The 20,137-nt window shown below is 42.7% G+C and overlaps 1 protein-coding gene across 1 annotated transcript in view; it reads left to right on the forward strand.

Moving 5' to 3' along the window:
• The window catches only part of si:zfos-2326c3.2 (mitogen-activated protein kinase kinase kinase kinase 4), a 282,941-nt gene that overhangs the window by 202,020 nt on the left and 60,784 nt on the right, over positions 1-20,137 (forward strand). Inside the window, exons 21-24 of the mRNA XM_059651336.1 lie at positions 7,102-7,272; positions 10,136-10,253; positions 10,346-10,501; positions 15,395-15,538. Of these exons, the coding sequence (XP_059507319.1) occupies positions 7,102-7,272; positions 10,136-10,253; positions 10,346-10,501; positions 15,395-15,538 (589 nt within the window). The remainder of the gene's footprint in view (positions 1-7,101; positions 7,273-10,135; positions 10,254-10,345; positions 10,502-15,394; positions 15,539-20,137) is intronic.

Raw genomic sequence — 20,137 nt, forward strand, 5'->3', positions numbered from 1 at the left:
CCACCCATACTCTTCTCTCCACCTATCTTCTCCTCTATCCATCTTCAATCCGCCTCCCCCTCTCTTCCTATTTATTTCAGAATCCTCTCCCCATCCCCCTTTTCTGATGAAGGCCCTAGGCCCAAAATGTCAGCTTTTGTGTTCCTAAGATGCTGCTTGGCCTGCTGTGTTCATCCAGCTCCATACTTTGTAATCTCGGATTCTCCAGCATCTGCAGTTCCTATTATCTCTGAAGAGAGTGGAGGAGAATATGTTTCCGGTGTTGGCATCCTGCTGGAGGTGGTGGAAATGACGGCTAACGATCCCATGGATGGGGATGCTGTGAGGTGGAAGGTGGGGAACGGAAAGACCCAATTGTTATTGTGGGAGGGAAGCGAGGGGATGAAGGCAGAAGTGCAGGATGTGGGTTGCACACTTCTGAGTTCCCTGACAACAGTGATAGTGGTGAATCCTCAGTTTAGGAAAAAACGCTGGACATCTCTGGACATGAATGGCAGCAGCATTTATGTCCCAAAAGCAAAGAAAAGAAACCTTTGGCTTCAAATATTCCTGGTGGTTACATCATTTGACTGCTTGCTTTTAACTGCACTACATGCCAACCAACGGATCACCAGTTTCTCAAAACACAGATAGTTTGCGAGTTTTGAGAAGATTTGTAGCTCAGGGTGAGGTTCTGGATGTGAGTTTGCTCGCTGAGCTGGAAGGTTAGTTTTCAGACGTTTCGTCACCATTCTAGGTAACATCATCAGTGAGCCTCCGATGAAGCACTGGTGTTATGTCCCACTATAGTTTGATGTCCTGATTAGCTTTCTGGCATTTTCTCCTGCGCCTTAATCTTCAATTCCTGAAGGGTTGGTAGCCCTATTGGGAGCACTTAACACATTGGTAGATAACACCCTGAGGAATGTAACATTTCAACATGCCCCAAAGACTGAAATGTAAGGTCTGGAGTTACACTATGTGTTGTAAAACGTCTGCAGGAAGTGAGACTGAAACATAAATTCGCCATTAAACCTAGTTTTACATTAGGCTTATAAAAGTGACAGACCTTCGTAGTTTGAGGTAAAGGTCAGGAGTTATAAACTTTAAGAAAGGGAACTAAAGGCGATGCTTACATGAAATGTGGGCATTAAAACGTTAAGGATCACATTAAGACAGGAGAAATGACTCACTTTAATGTAAAAAGATTAGCGTTTATACAGCTTCTTCTATGACCTTCGGACATCCCCAAGTGTTTTACAGTCAATTAAATGTAGTCACTGCTGTAATATAGGAAATACCACAGCCCATATACGCACAGCTAGCTCCCATAAGCCACAATGTGATAATGTTGTTTTAGTGATGTTGGTAATGAAGGGTAAATGTTTGATATGGACAACAGGGGAATGAGGAAGCTCATCTTTGAAATAGCCCCATGAAGTCTTTCACATTCATTTGGAAATTCAGGCAGATCCTCAGTTTAATAGCTAGAGTCATAGATTAAACAATGTAATTGTACTAGTCTCCACCACTTACTCTGACAGCTCATACCATCCTTGTTTCACCCGCTGCGTGCAAAAGCTGCCCCTTAGCTCCCTTGTATATCTTTCCCTGCTCACCTTAAACCTTTGCCCTCTAGTTCTGGACTCACCTCCCTGGGGAAAAGTCATTGGCTATTCACCGTAACTATGCCCCTCATATTTTATAAACCTCTACAAGGTCAACTCTCAGAGTCCGGTGCTCCAGGGAAGATAGCCCCAGCCTATTCAACATCTCCCTGTAGCTCAAATTCTCCAACTCCAGCAACATTTTGTAAATCTTTTCTGCATCATTGGGCACAAGGCAAATCCAACAATGCAGCATTTATCTGGGGAGTTTTGGGTCCTATATCTGAGGAAGGATGAGCTTGCAGTCGAAGAAGGTTCAAAGGCAGTTTACAAGAATGATCCCAGGAATGAAGATTTTGTCATGTGAGGGGCAGCCTTGGACTCTGCTTCTGTACTCCATGGAGTTTAGAAGGATGAGGGTGGGATCTGATTGAAATTTTCAGATACTGAGAGGCCCGGATAGAGTGGATGTGGAGATGCTTCTACTGGTAGGAGAGCCTAGGACCCGAGGGCACAGCCTCAGAGTGAAGAGAAGGCCCTTTAGGACTGAGGTGAGGAGGAATTCTTCAGATGGTTAGTCTGTGAAACTCATTGCTGCAGAAGGCTGTGGGGGCCAAGTCACTGAGTGTGCACAGACAGAGGTAGATAGGTTTTTGATTGGTAAGGGACCAAAGATCACAGGGACTAGGCAGGAAAATGGGGTTTAGAAACATATTAGCAGACTTATGGCGGAGCAGATGTGATGGGCCAAATGGCTTCATTCTGCTTGTATAGCCTATAGATTTATGGTGCAGTCATACATGAAGTGTCAGTGTAGATAATGCACTCAACCCTCATGAGTAGGATTCGAACGTACATCCCTCTGATCAAGTAGTGAGAGTTATAGCTTGTTTACTTAGATCTGAGTAAAATAGGAGTGCGAAGTGTTTATTTATTCATGGGATATAGACTTCAGTGGCTAGGACGACATTTATTGCCCATCCCTAATTGCCCTTGAGATGATGGAGGTGGTGATGTATCTCATAAAGATGAGGGGGAGCCAGTTGATGTGGTTTACTTGGACTTTCAGAAGGCTTTCGACAAAATCCCACATAAGAGATTGCTGTAAAAAATAAAAGCACTTCGGGGAGGGGATAGTGTATTGAAATAGATGGAAAACAGTTTGACAGACAGGAAATAAAGTGTAGGAATAAATGGTCTACTCTGAAATGTCAGCTTTCCTGCTCCTCTGATCCTGCTTGACCTGCTGTGTTCATCCTGCTCTACACCTTGTTATCTAGGTAGGAATAAATGAATCCTTTTCTGTGTGACAGGCAGTGACTAATGGGGTAACTCAGGGATTAGCGCTGGGACTCCTGCTGTTCACAATAATGACTTAGATGAGAGAACCAGATATAACCATCTCCAAGTTTGCACACATCACAAGCTGGGTGGGAGGGTGACCTGTGAGGAGGATACCGAGATGCTTCAGTGTAATTTGGACAAGATGAGTGAGTGGGCAATTACCTGACAGATTCAGTACAATGTGGATAAAATGAGGTTATCCACTTCGAGAACAAAACACAAGATAGTGGTTATTATCTTAATAGCTTTAAATTGAGAGAGAGAGAATTTTTTAGCAAGACCTGGATGTCCTTGTACACTAATCATTGAAGGTAAGAATGCAGGTAGAGCAGGTGGTCAAGAGGGTAACTGGTATATTGTCCATTATAGCAAGAGGATTTGAATACAGGAACAGAGATGTGTTACTGCAGTTGTACAGAGCTTTGATACAAGTACACCTTGAATATTGTGTGCAGTTTTGGTCTCCTTATCTGAGGGAGGATGTTCTGGCTATAAAGGGAATGCGGAGAATGTTTACAAGTCTGATTTCTGAGATGGCAGAACTGATGTATGAGGAGAGGTTACGTTGATTACCATTATGTTTGCTGGAGTTCAGAAAAATGAGGAGGAATCTCATAGAAACCTAGAAAATTCTAACAGGGCGGGACAAGATTTGATGCAGGAAGTTTGTTCTCGAAGGTGGGGGAGTCCAAAACCAGGGTCACAGTCTAGGATTTGGCGTAAATCATTTTGAACTGAGATGAGGAGAAATTTATTCATCCAGAGCGTAGTGAGCCTGTAGAATTCACAATCACAGAAAGCAGTTAAGGTCAAAACATTGTATGATTTCAGGAGGGAGTTTGATATGGCACTTGTTCCTAAAGGAGGCAAAGGATCTGGTGGAAAAGCAGGAGCAAACTATTCAGTTGGTGATCATATTGAATAGCAGAGCAGGCTTGAAAGGCCAAATGGGCTACTCCTGCTCCTATTTTCTATGCTTCTTTGATGCGCTGCTGCAGTCTATTTTAAGTAGATGGGCCTGCAGTATTGTTGTGGAGCGTGTTCCTGGATTGGCAACACTAAAGAAACAGAGATATACTTTCAAGTCAAGATGATGTGTCACTTAGAGGGGAACTTGCAGGTGGCAGTGCTCACATGTATCTGCTGCCTTTGTCATTGTTGTTGGTAATGGTCATGAGTTTGGAAGGTGCTCTCTCAGGAGTCTAAGAATTTCGGCAGTGCATCTCATGGATGGTACACACTGCTGGTACTGAGCATCATTGGTGGATGGAGTGAATGTTTGTGACTGCATGTAAATCAAGTAGCTGCTTTGTCCTGGATGGCATCAAGCTGCTAGAGTGTTGTTGGGGCTGCACCCATCCAGGCAAGTGGGGAGTATTCTATCACAGTCCTGACTTGTGCCGTTGTCGATGCTAGTTCAAGTTGTAGTTGAAGGACTGAGATATTGAGCTAACTGTACGAGGCTGTGGGTAGTCTTCAGATGGTATTCATGACCATTTTCTTGAACTGCGCAGTGTGTATGGATAGTGACAGGCAGTGGGGAGTCAAGAGGTGAGTCACTTACTACAAGATTCTTGCCCTATGATTGCTCTTGTAGCCAATTACGTCGCTAATCCTATTCGGTTTCTGGTCATTGGTAACCTCCAGCATATTGACCTCAGAGGATTCAGTGATGATGACTGTCATTTAATGAGAAAGGGTGATAGTTAGCTTCTCTCTTGTTGAAGCAGCTCATTTCCTAGCATTTGTGTGATGCAAACGTTACTGGCTGCTGTCAGTCCAAACCTGTATATTGTCCAGGTGTTGCAGTATTTTGACATTGACAGTTTCAGTATTTCAGGAGTCACCAAGGGCCTAGGCCCGAAACGTCAGCTTTCATGCTCCTGAGATGCTGCTTGGCCTGCTGTGTTCACCCAGCTTCACAATTTGTTATCTTCATTTTTCAGTTTTAACACGAAGGAGACAGTTGTGCTGAACGTTTTAACTTATTTCCTTATTTTTCTACTTGTATGTAGGTCCTTTGTACCTAAGATGATGCCATGTCTGGTGACTCTGTACTGGATAGAACTCCAAACAGCAGAGATGTTACCCCGTGATTCCCATTGACTAGTTCTACCTGGGCTATTTGAAGTCATGCTCAGTCAAATGTTGCCTTGAAGTCAAGGACAGCCACTTTCACCTCACCTCTCATTTCTTTTGTCCAAGTCTGAAATCAGGCTGTAATGCAATCAGGGCTTAAGTGGTCCTGGAAGAACGCAAACCCAGTATCATTGAGCAGATTATAAGTTGACTCTCAACTGCCCTCTCAATAAATGGGCAAAAAACACTAGTCTGGGCAGCGACATTCACATTCCACAAATGAATAAAAAAAAAGTGCTGCTTGTGTGTATTGTTCTTGACAGCCTTCTCTTACAGTCCTGATGGCAAAGAGTAAACTGATGGGGTGGAAATTGGTTAGATTGTCCACAACACCCTATACCTAGGCAATTTTCCATACTGTTGGTGCCGTTGTCGATGCTAGTTCATAGTTGTAGTTGAAGGATTGAGATATTGAGCTCACTGTACGAGGCTGTAGGTGGTCTTGAGATAGTATTCACGACCATTTTTCTTGAACTGTGCAGCCTTATGGAAGATGTAAACACACATTTCTATTAGATTTAGATTTAGATGTGGTTTAGCTTTGAGTTTTATTATCACATGTTCTCAAGTACCAGGTCGAAGGGTACAGTGAAAAGTGTACAGAGTCACCAGACATGGCATCATCTTAGGTACAAAGGACCTACATACAAGTAGAAAAATAAGGAAATAAGTTCAAATGTTCAGCACAACTGTCTCCTTCGTGTTAAAACTGAAAAATGAAGAACAAAAGTTAAGGTACAGGGCTTGAGAATTTTGGTCCAGCAATAGTGAAATGAATTGGGATGTGCAGTCAAATATGGGCTTGACCCAATCAATTGGAGATGATAGTATTTCCATAAACCTGTTACCCCGTCCTGCTAGGAGAGGCCATCGTGATGGCGAGATCCTGTGGAAGAGGTTGGCGTGAGCTGCTGCCATGTGACCTAGGATGGTACATGCATTATGCCAGTGATGGAGAAAGTGGTTTGTTCAGAAATAGTTTGATGACTGTTGTAAAAATTATAACATCATAATATGAACATTTCAGCCTGACATCCATAAGTATCAGTGTCGAATTATCAGTTTAAATAATTCATTTGGAGACATTCCAGTTACCTATGTAAACTTCACATAGCTGTTTGGAGGGAGCCTGCTCCAATCATTGTGCCAATACTGAGAGTTCAGCTGGCCAGGACTGAAATCCCACCTTCTGTCATAACACTTTATATCTTATCTCTAAAATGTTTTGATGAGCGGGAGATCTGAGAATCAGAGAACTGGCAAAACAGCCAGTGAGACAATAAGAACTTCCACAAACTCAGCACGGATATATGCACAGACTGCAAAGGTGGAGCAAGCAGGTTCAAGTCCCAGTATGGAGATCTAACATCAAAGAAGGACATGTCTTCTTTCGGATGAGATGTCAAATTGAAGCCCCATCTTCCACCAGTGATGGCTGTACGAGATCCCATGACACTACTTAATGGAGAGCAGGACAATTCTGCAGTGAAGCTATCCCATCCTATATTTATCCCCCACCCTGTGCCATTGAAGCAGATCCGGTGATTTACTTCACTGCTTTTCTTTTGGGGAGGGATCTTGCGGTTTACCACTTGTTTGCCGCTGTACGATGGTGTCTGCAATTAGAAAGCACTTTAGGGGTAGCCAGGGTGACTGTATCAGTGTAATTCTTTACCATTCCAACCGTCCAGTAACTCGTGAAATTATCGAATATAACAGGACGAAGAGCCGAGTCTCAGCTCTGACCCAAATTCAGGAGAAGCCCAGCCTCTCCCCTCAGCCTAAAAAAAGGGAGAGAACAAAACTAAAACTGTGAAAAAAACCAGTTTCTCCAACCGTAGCCATAACTGGCCCGAAAGTCAGGAGGGCCTGATGACTGTTGAAGGAATATGAAAGGGTCCAATTATCAGGAGTGTTGTCAGCTCCAACACTTCTTGATGGTCACACTGAGTGTGCCAGACATCAGTCGCCTCTTTTCCTTTGTTTTTTCCTCTCTCTCTCCGTCGTTAACATATGTGTTATTTCTGTGCAGAAGATAGCAGGGCAGAAGTGTAGCAGACTGCAAGAATGTGCAGATGGCCCCAGTGTGATTCAGCGTCTCCCAGACCTCCTTCAGCAAAGCCACTCTCCAAACATCTCAGCTAATCAGCAGGGAATGGAGCACGGCCCTCAGCCACTTCACAACAGGACTGCAACTAACCAGGCATGTTTTACAAAGAGCAATACATCTGCCCTGTGTGATACCAGCGACTAGTGACAGACAGAAATGAAAGGAAATTCTTCATTCACTCGTAATGCAAATGAGAACTCATGTGAAGTGACATTTCATCGTTGAGAAAAGCTAATATCTTTACCATTAGATAAGCAGCAAACAATTCCTCATTATTCTTCGATTAATTTGAGCTAAAATGATTTACCTGACTGGAATTTTATTTCAAGTCATGTGAACATTGAGGGCAAAGCCAGTATTTGTTGCTCAACTATCACCCAAATTAAAGGCAAGATTTTAACGACTTTTTCTAATATAATGCCTGTACATCGCTCCAATTTTCTCTATAAATGCCTTTCTGTTAAAATCCCTAAAGTATTACCCTGCTGTCTGTTCCTCCCCTAGAATTAGGTAAAGAGTGCAGTTAAAAAGCTGTATGATACAATTTACAGTAGTATATTCTAGTCTTTTAGCCTTTTGGGAATGCAACATTTCTGTTATTACAAAGGGAACTGCAGAGTAAATGTTTGGTTAAAGTGATAGATTGGGAATTGGGATAAGTCATACAAAGGTAGCTTTAATTATCTGTTTCTTTAAGCAGTCTTTTGTGTTTTCTGATGTAGGAAGTTGAAAACCTGCAATGAAAGCTGCCAGAATACTTTTTGAGGCAGAAAATCCATTCTTCCATAAAGTGATAATTTCCCTCCTGCTTGTTTGTTTTGACTTGGAAGGGTCCACAATCTGCAGCATGTTAGCGATCCCTATCTACATGTCCAAAGCTGTACAGATATAGAACTAGGTATAACAAGGTGTAGAGCTGGATGAACACAGCAGGTCAAGCAGCATCAGAGGAGCAGGAAAGCTGATGTTTCGGGTTTGGACCCTTCTACAGAAAGGCAGTTCCCACTGTCCCTAGACCTGAACTAGGGTTGCCCCAGGATTGACCTCGAGGCTGGAATCTCAAAGAGTTGAAGATTCACCTCCAGGAGACTGTAGTAGGAAACACGGGGTAGGGCTTGCGAGGTAGCGTAGTGTGGGTTTTGATACCTCCACTGCCACCATGTTGTTGATGTACTTGGGAATGGGCACGGAGCAGGCTTTACAGATCAGAACTAATTACTGAACAGTATACATAGAGCAGGGACAGATCTCAGCAAGACTGTGTTGGAGTATGGCTTCATGCTGAGAAACACGTGCTCTAGCATCCATTGTACTGTTGACAAATGCTGCCTCGCACTCACACTAGCACCAGGCAGGCTGCTCTCAAGTTGTTGCATTTAAGACTTCATGTCAACAGTTTGCATGAGAGTAAGGGATGAGAATAAATTGACGGCATAGTGGACAGTGAAGAAGGTTATCTAAGGTTACAAAAAGGTCTTGATCAATTGGGCCAATGGGCTGAGGAATGGCAGATCTAGTTTAATTTGGATAAATGTGAGGTATTGCATTTTGGTAAAGCAAACAAGGGCAGGACTTGTACAATTAATGGTAGGGCCCTAGCTAGTGTTCTCAAACAGAGAAACCTAGGAGTTCAGCTGTATAATTCTTTGAAATTTTCATCTGAGTTAGTTATGTGGTTAAGAGGGTGTTTAGCATGCTTACCTTCATTGCTGAGACCTTTACGTATAGGAGTTGTGACATCATTCACAGTTATACAGGATGTTGGTGAGGCCTCTTCTGGAATACAATGTGCAGTGTTGCTCGACGTGCTAGAGGAAGGATATTATTAGATTGGAGAGGTTCAGAAAAGATTTACCAGGAAGTCGCTGGGAATGGACCGTTTGCGCTTTAAATATAGTTTGGAAAAGCTGGGGCATTCTTCACTGCAATGTAAGAAGTTGAGGGGTGACCTTATCAAGGTTTATACGATCATCAAGGGCATAGATAATGTGAATAGCAAAAGTCGTTTTCCTAAGGTGCGGGAGTTCAAAACCAGGTGACATATTTTTAAGGTGCTCAGAGGAAGTTTTTAAAAGGACATGAAAGGCAATATTTTTACACAGACTGGTTCTGTGTGGAATGAAGTGCCAGAGGAAGTGCGGATGTCTGTACAGTTACAATATTTAAAAGACTTTTGGATAAGTACGTGAATGGGAAAGTTTGGGAGGGATACGGGCCACACACAGGCAAGTGGGACTAGTTTAGTTTGGGAACATGGTCAGAGTGGACTCATTGGACTAAAGGGTCTGTTTCCATGTTGAGTAACTCTATGACTTTGAAAAGTTGTCACTCATGAAAATGAAGTGACCCTGCAGCACAGAGCAAAATATTGAAGGGGATATTGCATCCAACTCTCCAAGTCCATTTTGGATATTTTCAAACAACCTGTTCAGATGTACGAGTCCATGCATCTGAAGCATATAGAACTTCTGTGGACGGACAATGAATGCTGTCCTAGCTAGCAATGCCCACATCCCATGAATGAATAAAAAAAACTTGAACCCACACTTTCCAACTCAAAAACAGAGACATTACCACCATACAGCACAAATAACAAACTCTGTTGTATTCCTGCAGTTCCAGCTTTTTGTGCAACGCTGGCATTGATTAGAATTGATTAATTAATTTCATATCTACCTTTAACAGAGCTACCTAGGCCTTCAATTCTGGAATTCAGTTCATTAATTTCTCTGGTGCTCTTTATAAATCTTGCTCACTCTCTGGTCATCTATCTGGCTTTCACCTTGTGAAACTCAGTCTCAAATTAGGTTTTGATTTGTTTGACTATGTTGAAGGTGTTTTGTAAATACACATGAATCTAAATGCAAGAAGCCACCAAGCAGAGGGCTGCTAGGGTCAGAGCATACAAATTCCTTTATAAAGGTGTGTTTCAAGTTTCAATTGCAATTCTTTTCAGAGCGAATCAGCCGAAGATCTACAGCCAAAATGTAGTTCCTCGTCTTCCTCTTCCTTCACACCGTTCATTGATCCCAGGCTCCTTCAGATCTCCCCTTGCAGTCCTCCAGGGGCACTCGGTATGTGAGCACATTTCAGAAACTAGCACTTTGGAATTTCGGAGCTGATTTGTGCTTTATTCCCATGCTTTGTCTTTTGTTTCCCGATTCAGCAGCCCATAAAACTGAGCCGGCCCGACGAGACAGTGCGAGAAAGGGATCCGTTGTCAATGTCAATCCGACCAACATACGACCACAGAGCGATACTCCGGAAATCCGCAAGTACAAGAAGAAATTTAATTCCGAGATATTATGTGCTGCATTATGGGGTGAGATATTGCTGAGAATTTTCTTACCTGAATGTAGCCAATGTCGCTATTTGTTGCTGATAAAGATTGTTAGAATGGGGCACATTCCAATAAATTGATGAAGAGTTAAAGAAAAGTTCAAGAGAAGAGGAAGGGCTTGCACTTGTCTACAACTCGAGCTAAGGAATCGAGAGTCGGCATTTTAAGTCATCGAGCCTGCCTCACCACACAATAGGAATGTGCCTGACCTGATTGAGGCCTTACCATGCAACTGTAGAAAATGGGAGTAACTAGGCTGCTCGAGCCTGTTCCTGTTTCTCCCCCATATCCTTTGATCTCTTTAGCCCCAAGTGTTATATCCAATTCCTTCGTGAAGTCGTACAATATTTTGGCCTCAACCACTTTCTGCAGTCTTGTTTCCCACAGGTTCAACACTCTCAAGGTGAAGAAGTTTTTCCTCATCCCAGTCCAAAATGGTTTTCCTTAATTGCATTTTCATGTCTACTGCCTCTCCCCTCCAGAACGCTTCACTTCCTCTTAAATCAAACATCCGTCTAGCTCTGTCTTTAAAATGACACAACCTTCGCTGCTCGCTGTGTCTTCAAAATCCTTTGAGAGAAGACATGCCCCCTCATTTCAGTCATATATGGGAGAGGCCTTAATAAAAACTAGTACTGGCTTTCCCCAGAAATAGAAACATGCTCTCAGCATCTCTTCACAAATTCATATATGGGATATGAGCGTTGTTGGCTAAACCAGGATTTATTACGCTTCCCTAGTTATCCAGAGTAAAACACAGTGCTGTGGGTCTGGAGTCACATGTAGGCCAAACCCAGTAAGGATGACAGATCTTCTTCCCTAAAGGACATACAGCGAACCAGATGGATCTTTACAATAAGTGACAATGATTCCTTGGTTGACATCTGGTAGTTTTCGTTTTGTTCCGCATCTTTTATTGAATACAATATGTGCCATCTGCCATCATAGGATTAAATCCATGTTGCCAGGAAATCAGATTGGATTTCTGGGTGGCTAGTCCAGTGACAACCAGCAGTTCTGCCATCTACACTTTCAAATTTCCCTGGGAATTTGATTTATTTCCATGTGATCGCCTGTCATGCTTCTAAATCTCAATGAGTGTAGACCCAACCCATGCAACGTTTCCTCATAGGACAACTCCTTCAACTCAGGAATCAACCTTATATCAATTACTACCATTGCAAGAATATCAGTCCTTAAATAAACAGTACTACATGTGTGGTCTTCACAATGTCTGTACACTTGAAACAAGGCTACATCCTGTTGCAATAAAGGCCAATATTCCATTTGCCTTCCTAATCCCTTCTACCATGCAAGACAGATGGAGATAATAATTTTACACCTGTTGTTAATGTGCTTATTTGTTAAAAAAAGGTCTTCATATCACATGATAGTTAGCTGTAATAAATGTCTGTTGGATTCTTCAACACCACCTCTAGTTTCTTCAGTTATTATGTGGAAAGGAGGAATGCACAGAGTTCTGGGCCAGCATGGAAAAGAGGGGCTGAATGACTCAATTCTGTACTGTATCATTTCTACAGTTCTAGGAGAGCCAGTACACGTCCAATGGGCTGCTTGGTCTCCTCACATGCTGTAGCAAATTTGACCAAAAACGTTCTGTGAAAAAGTGTCATGTGCATTTCATATGAGGGAACAGACCTTGGCTTGGTGCTGAAGCTCCCAGTGTGTTTCAAGTGGAGCGAATGCCCAGCCAAAATGTAGCCTCTGTTGTAACAACAATCTAGGGAAGACTTAGAGTGTTTGCATGTTCACAACCCAGGCCCTCACTGGGACTGTGTGCTCAATCAGCAGAGGCAAACTCCAGGTGACACTGGGGCCTGGAATCAAGGTCTCTACCAGTGAGAAAGTGCAGTCTTTTCCCCTTTCATTGTCTTGGGCACCTCCCAAGAAGCAACTTGCTAACCGTAGAATAGAATCCCTACAGTGTGGAAACAGGCCCTTCACGTAACAAGTCCACACTGACCCTCAGTGCAACCCACCCAGACCTATCTCTCTGTAACCCCCCCGAATGCTACGGGCAATTTAACATGGCCAATCCACCTAGCCTGCACATCTTTGGATTGTGGGAGGAGACCAGAGCACCCAGAGGAAACCCAAGCAGACACAGGGAGAATGTACAGACTCCACACAGACAGTCACCCGAGGATAGAATTGAACCTGGGCCCCTGGTGCTGTGAGGGAGCAGTGCGAACCACTGAGCCACCGTGCTGCCCATGGACGTCTGTGCATGGCTTATCCACCTCCCCTTTAGACTTCCCATCATCATGGGCAGAGAACTCTGAAGATTTAGATGCTTCTGGTTATAACTGTTGTGACTCACACCCAGCCATGTTTACCCATCACCCCTGTGCTTATTGACCCTAAGTTGGGTCTCAGCCCACCAAAAGCTTCATTCTAAAATTTTCATTCTTTCCTCAAAATCTCTCCAGGTCTTCAGTCCTCCCAATGTCTGTAATCTCCCTCTGCCTTATAACCTGCCGTTGTAGGTTAACCACTTACTCTCCAAACCGAACCCTATCCCCCAACACTGCCTGACGCCCACCCTTCCTACAGCTGACAGGCACGTCTTTGGTGATTCAGGTCCGAGGCTCTGGAGTTCCTTCCCTAATTCCCTCATTCTCTTCCCTGATTCTTTCCTTAAAGACATCACTCAAAACCCGACTCTTTGCAAATTGAATACCTGTTCCATTGTCAGCTCCTCTTACTTAGTGTCAAACTTAATACATTCTTTTTGGAGCACCAAGTTGGGAACGCTATGTTACATTGAAGGCAGCATGGAAACCCAAATAGTTGCTACTGTAGCGGTTACTCCCCTCTCAATAGAGCTGATTTGTCACACAGCAGAAAAAATGCAGTTGATTCAAATCCAAAAGAATCATTTCATCCAATACAGTGTAGAGCTGGAGGAAAGCTGAAGAGCAGGGTCCCAACCCGAAATATCGACTTTCCTGCTCCTCTGATGCTGCCTGACCTGTTGTGTTCCTTCAGCTGCACACTGAATTGACTCTGACTCCAGTATCTGCAGTTCTTGCTGTCTCTGAATCATATTATCCTTTTGGTAGTGGCTGGAGGCCATGCATTTAGAATATGTTTTATGCATGTGTAATTACGCGAATGCCATCGCCTAGACCTCATTACTTCTGCAGTCAGTCTGGTGCATTCTGCACTCTCTGAGATTTTCACTGTGACAGTATAAACAACCAGAAGTTATATTTGGAGCCAGATTTGCCTCAGGAGCAAATCTAGGCCCAGGCATTCAACCATTCCAGGATGTCAGAGATGCTCCATCACCAATGATGTGTAAAATGATTGTATTTTACAGCTCAGAGGCAGCGGTCACTCCCCTCATGATTCTCGAAAAGATTTATAGACTTAGTCACATTTCCTTGTGCTTTCCATGTGCCCTTTCTTCAATGGTTTTCTTCAATCATTTTTCCATTTCCCTCGAAAGATACTTTAAATTTTACTTAACCTATTATTTCAGCTCGGGGGATTTTATTGGCTAGATGCTGCATTTGTTTCCTCTTGTAGAGGAAAGGAGAGCTTCAGGGTATAGTTTCAAATGAAGGAGTTTGAGAAACGATTTCTTCCCTAAAGGTTCACAAAGTGTCAGAGGCTGAAGAGTGACTTTCTAGAGGCTTAAGAAATCATGGGGGGCATGGATAGAGTAAATAGCCAAGGTTTTTCTTCCCCAGGGCTGGGGAAACCAAAAATAGAGGGCATAGGTTTCAGGTGGGAGGGGCAAGATTTAAAAGGGACCTAAGGAGCACTCTCATGCAGACCGTGCTGTGTGCGTGGAATGAGCTGCCAAAGGGAGTGATGGAGGCTGGTAAAATTACAACATTCAAAAGGCACCTGGATGGGTATATGAATAGGAAGGGTATAGAAGGATATGGGCCAAATGCTGGTAAATGGGACTGGATTAATTAAGGATATCTGATCAGCATGGACAAGTTGGACTGAAGAGTCTCTTCCCGTACTGTACAAGTGATCTCGTCCTATTCCTGTTTCTTGGATTGTCATGATTTTTCCTGCCTATGTTCACTACATACCTTTCAGTAATTCCCAAGTGAAAGTAAAACCATTTCCTCAACTTAATCATCAGTCACAGAGTTTTTATTTATTTAGCAAATCCTGGGAGCCAAGTGATAGCCTCCTTATTTGCTAAGCTTCAGGTAATTAATTAACCATTGAGTCTGTAGAGGGGCCAGTCTTCAATAATGGGCAGCATTATTTATATCTCATCACAAGCACAGAAAGGGGCTTGTACTGAAGTGCATAGCTTCTGGTGAACGTACTGAACGATTTGAAGAGGATTAAGAAGGCCTCTTCATACCAGCAATATTCTTTGCTCAAATCACCAAGAATGGACCCTTATCTCAGATGCTTTTTGTAAGATCTTGCTGTGCACAGATACGCAGCCACATGTGCCCTCATAATATTGCATTGAATTCTTAAATATTTTTAAGACAATGGAAGATAGATACCCAATCATTACCAAAGGGACGAGAAATGATCAGGCTTATGCAGGAATGTAGAGTTGAAGTTAAAGCCTGGTCAACCCTGATCTTATTGAACGACAGAGCAAGCTGAAAGGGCCGAGTGGCCTATTATGTTGTATCACTTCATATTTCATGATGCAAAGAACATTGGCAAAGCCAATATAAATCCAAATTCTCTGTTTTGCCAGCTGAGCAGAGGAAGATGGAATGTTCTTTTGTCCAACTGGTCATTTTTATTGGTAATCACTTCCTCCACAAACAATTCAATGTGTTCAGGATTTATTGATGAAAAAAAGGTGTAAAATGCTGTAGCGGTTACACATTTTCCCTAAACCTATTTCGATCTTTTCAGGTGTCAATCTGCTGGTAGGCACAGAGAATGGGCTCTGGTTATTGGACAGGAGTGGCCAAGGCAAAGTTTACTCACTCATTACTCGAAGGCGTTTCCAACAAATGGACGTATTGGAAGGACTGAACGTACTTATTACAATATCAGGTAGGAAATATTTTCATACTTAATGCCTGTTTTATGGTTGCAGAATTAAGTCCTAGTCTTTTCTTTTAAATGAAATATTAAATTTAGACCCCACCTCTCTCTCAAGAAGTCAGAAAGTAAGCCACAGCAATATTTGAGGAAAAGCTTCAAATTTGCCCAAAGCATCTTGATCAATATCAAGCCCTAAGGAAGCAGATTATGCTGATCGTTATCTATTTCTCTTTTGTGGAATTTGCCCTGTGCAAGTGGCCTGTTGTGTTTCCCACAATACAATAATGACCACACTTCCATCATATTTCGTTCCCATCTGCGAAGGGTGCCATATAAATGCAAGCCTTTCTTTATAAGAACATATGGCAGTCAGAAACAGGAGCAACAGGAAGCCATTCAGCCCTTCAAGTCTGCTGTGCCATTTGGGAAGACCATAGCTGATTGTGCTCCTCATAACTCTCTTTGTCAATAAATCTAGTCTTGAATGCATTCAAAGCCTCAGATTCCATTATGTTCAAGAGAAGAGAATTCTAAACACCGACAATAGTTGGAGAAAATACATTCCTCCTCATTGCCGTCTTGAACAGAAGATGCCATGTTGCAAAACAGCATCTTTAGTTCCAGAATTTCTCTTGAGAGGAAATTTCTTCTCAGCAGCCACCGTGTCAAAGCTTCTCACAGCACCTGTAGTCCAACCATGGTTTCAATTTGCTTTACCTTCCACTGTACAATGTTGGGCTTCATCGCTCAGTCTTGTCTTTTTCGGCACATCTACCTTGACTTTTATAAAGTCAGAAGTCACACAAAACCTGTTGGACTATAATCTGGCTTTGTGTGACTTCTGACTTTGTCCACTCCCTTCTAACACCAGCACCTCCATATCTTGACTTTTATTATAACTCCCATCTCTTCCTTATGCACATTTGGCACAGTTTACGATCGTCTGCAAATTTTGTGTTGCGTGTTGCCGAAACGAGAAACATTGATGCAATTGTGGAATAATCGAGGATCACGACTCTTCGACCTGGAGGACTTGGTTCAGTATCTCCCACTTTCATCACTTCCCCCCAACCCCCAAGCACAAACATCACTCTCCTAACAAGCTGCAGATGTTATCTTGTTCTTCAGGTCAATTTCTTATCCACATCCACGTTTCACCCCTTACTTCCAGTTTCGAAAGCAACCTTATTGAGGGACTTTTACGAAGCGCCCTATGAAAATTTCGGTAGACCACATTGTGTGGTTTTCTGCTGAGAACACAGAATGTTACTTCCTCTTAAAATTAAGGAAGTTGTGCCAGTGGGAACTTCTCATTCTCATACAATGTTAGCTGTCCTTGAACAGATCCTTACCTCACCGACTCGTATCATCTGCAGAAACTTGATCCACTCATTGCTCAATAATTAGTGAAAGATCGATATTGTTTCCTGTGTTATATTTACATTGTTCCATATAAAATATCAGCTTTTCTTTTCCTGTTCTGTCTGATTTTCAGTGACTGCATAATATTGATAAACATCAACATCTTCCTTCGTATTCACGCCTGGAGGTTCACAGCACTATTCCTTTTGTTTTGAACCCATTTACAATCTGTTGAAGGAGCAAATTACTGCAGATTCTGGAATCTGTACTGAAAACAAAAAATGTTGGAGATCACAGCAGGTCAGGCAGCATCCATGGAGAGAGAGCAAGCTAATGCAGATGTTAGCTTACTTTCTCTCCATGGATGTTGCCTGACCTGTTGTGGTCTCCAGCACTTTTTTGTTTTAAGCATCTATTGAGCCTAAATCTTGATGACATCAAAGTTTAAGTCAACTTGACTTACTTCCACGAATACAGAACTTGTTACCATGGACAGCTCTAGTGATTGCTTTCTGGAGGTAGACATTAAAGTGTATCAGAAAATTCCTCGACATCAATTAAATTCCCCATTGGAATCCTCTCTGAGCATCTTCTTGGAGTTCACAAGCTGGAACAATGAATGCTATTGCATTGGCATATTCAACCGTCTTCATTTCCAGTCACCACTTTGTCTCTCTGACCATCTTTTTCCTATGTCTTTGAAATATCCTGTGCTGTTCCCTTGTCCTTCTCTTTGCTTGATGCAGTTAATTTATTCTTCCCATTTATCCCAGGATTGATCTACTCAGTCAGGGTCAAGCATTTGAATTGTTGTTGACTTTAGCTGTGCATTCTGAATGGAGGCATAAATAAATCATTTTCCTCTCCGGTTTTTTCTTGATGCTTGTACACTGGTAGAAGGCCTGTTTCAAATGTTTTGTCCTCAGTCGCATTGAATTCCAAATCATTCAGAACATAATTGTGTGGTAATCACAACTGCCCAAGGACATCACCAATTCCATTTTCTGCACGCTGTCAGGGCCATTTACCACTAAAAGACATGAGCTGAAAGATGCTTCCTGTGGTTTATACAATGCGTAGGGCTATGAAGCAATCATGCATTGCTTGTACCTTTCTTCTATTGAGTGGCACAGTGCTAGTACTGCTGCCTTACAGTACATGGGGCTCAGGTTCAGTTCCAGCCTCAAGTGTGTAGAGTCTGTACGTTCTCCCTGTGTCTGTGTGGGTTTCCTCCGGGTGCTTTGGTTTCCTCCCACAGTCCAAAGATGTGCAGGTTAGGGGGGATTGACCATGCTAAATTGCCCAGACTGTCCAGGATGTACAGGCGAGGTGGGTTAGCCATGGGAAATGCACGGATAGGGTGGGATGCGCTTAAGCGATTTGGTGCAGACTTGATAGGCTGAATGGCTTCTATCTCTACTGTAGGCATTCTATGATAACTCTAAGCCAATTGAGCAAACTTATTTTACATTGGGTTGGTTACAATCCCACAGCGCCGCAGCCTTCCTGTTCCTCCCTTCCCTCAATATCACTTCACAAAGCTGTTGTGCCTTCCAATCAAGGTAAACCTGGAGTGCAGTACTGAGCAAATGCTCATGTTTTCAGATGAGGCACCAAACCAAGGCCATCAGATCCTGTGGGCACTGTTTTAAGATGTCCAGGTCATTTTTTATCCTTCAATAAATATGGCATAAACAGAGAATCTGATCATTACCCCCATTGTGGTTTGTGGGATGTTGCTGTGTGTATAATATCTGCCAGCTTTCCTATGCTACACCTATGACTGCATCCCAAAGTTCTTATTTGGCCGTAAAGCACTTATCATTGCAAAAATTGCAGTTTTAGTTCAGGTCTTTCAAATCTTCTGAGTTAATTATTCTGAACTGATAGATTGTGACAAAACCCTTGTGCTATTTTTAGCTTCCTTCCTGTTGAGTACTATTGCTTTCACGGGCCACTTTCTTTACCTCCCAGCTGTCTCTGAAATACTCAACGATACTCTCTCTTTACAATTCTCGTCTAATCTCACTGAGCAGGCACTGCCTCTAAATGTTGTATTGTCACCACCTACTGGGGTAATCATGGACCTGTAAGTCTGGTGATATCATCATGCATCATTGCACCCATGCATACTCCAATTCAAAACTTCCTCGACAAACACATCTCAGAGTCAAGTTGATGCAATTGAAAAAAAGTGTCTCGTCCCTTTTCTTTCAAGGTTCAAGCGTACCAAAAAAGGAAAATATTCACAGGGAGTCATTAGCTAGCTTATTCAAAGAGTTAAACAGCCTCTTTACAAGTCCTCTGTTTGACAGGAACAGGACATTTGGCCCATCAAACCTGCCCTATCATTCAGTATGAGCATGGCTAATTGAACACTTCAATGCCTATTATCCACTCCATGCCCATAACTCTGTACACCATTGGTTATTGAAAATCTCTCAATCTCTGTTTAAAACGTACTCAAACTCTAAGCTTCCGCAGCCTTTGAAGGTACAACATTCCAAAGATTCAGAAGCCTCTGATTAAAAGTATTTCTCCACATCTCAGCCGAGTGGCATCCCCCTTATTTTAAAAATGTGCCATTGGCTTGAGACTCCCCGACAACAGTAACCATCTTACTTGCATCTACTCTGTCTATCCCTGTAATAATTCTGAAAGTTTTAATGAAATCACTTCTCATTTTCTTTGAAATTGCAGAAAATTCGGGCCCAGCTTGCCTAACCTGTCTTGAAAGGGCAGTCCTGCCATTCCTGGGAATAGATTTGGTGAATGTTTGTTGCACTTGCTATACGGCAATAATATTTTTCCTGAAATAAGGAGAAAAATGTTGCACATAGTACTCAAGGCACAGTCTAACAAAGTTCTAAATGATTGAAGTAAGACTTCATTACTCCGGAACGCAAATCCTCTTACAATTAAGGCATACCTTCATCGGAATCTTCAGTGACCTTCTGACATGGACACCTAGTTCCCTTAGGGCATCTCCGCTTTCTAGCCTCCTACCATTTAGGAAATGCTCTACACATCTGTTCTTCTGCCCAAAGCGGATAACCTCACAGTCGGCCACATTATATTTGATCTGCCATGTTCTTGCCCAAGCATTATGCCTGTCCATTCATTGGCCATCTGGGGCCAAATTGATGACAATACTGGGATCTTACCAAACCTGGGATCCCCAAGCAGCATGCCGTGGAGCCTATAAAGCATCCTTCACTTCTCTCCCTGTCCCTCAGAGATGGTCCT

The sequence above is a fragment of the Stegostoma tigrinum genome, chromosome 15, assembly GCF_030684315.1.
Source record: "Stegostoma tigrinum isolate sSteTig4 chromosome 15, sSteTig4.hap1, whole genome shotgun sequence".
NCBI classification, from domain to species: Eukaryota; Metazoa; Chordata; class Chondrichthyes; order Orectolobiformes; family Stegostomatidae; genus Stegostoma; species Stegostoma tigrinum.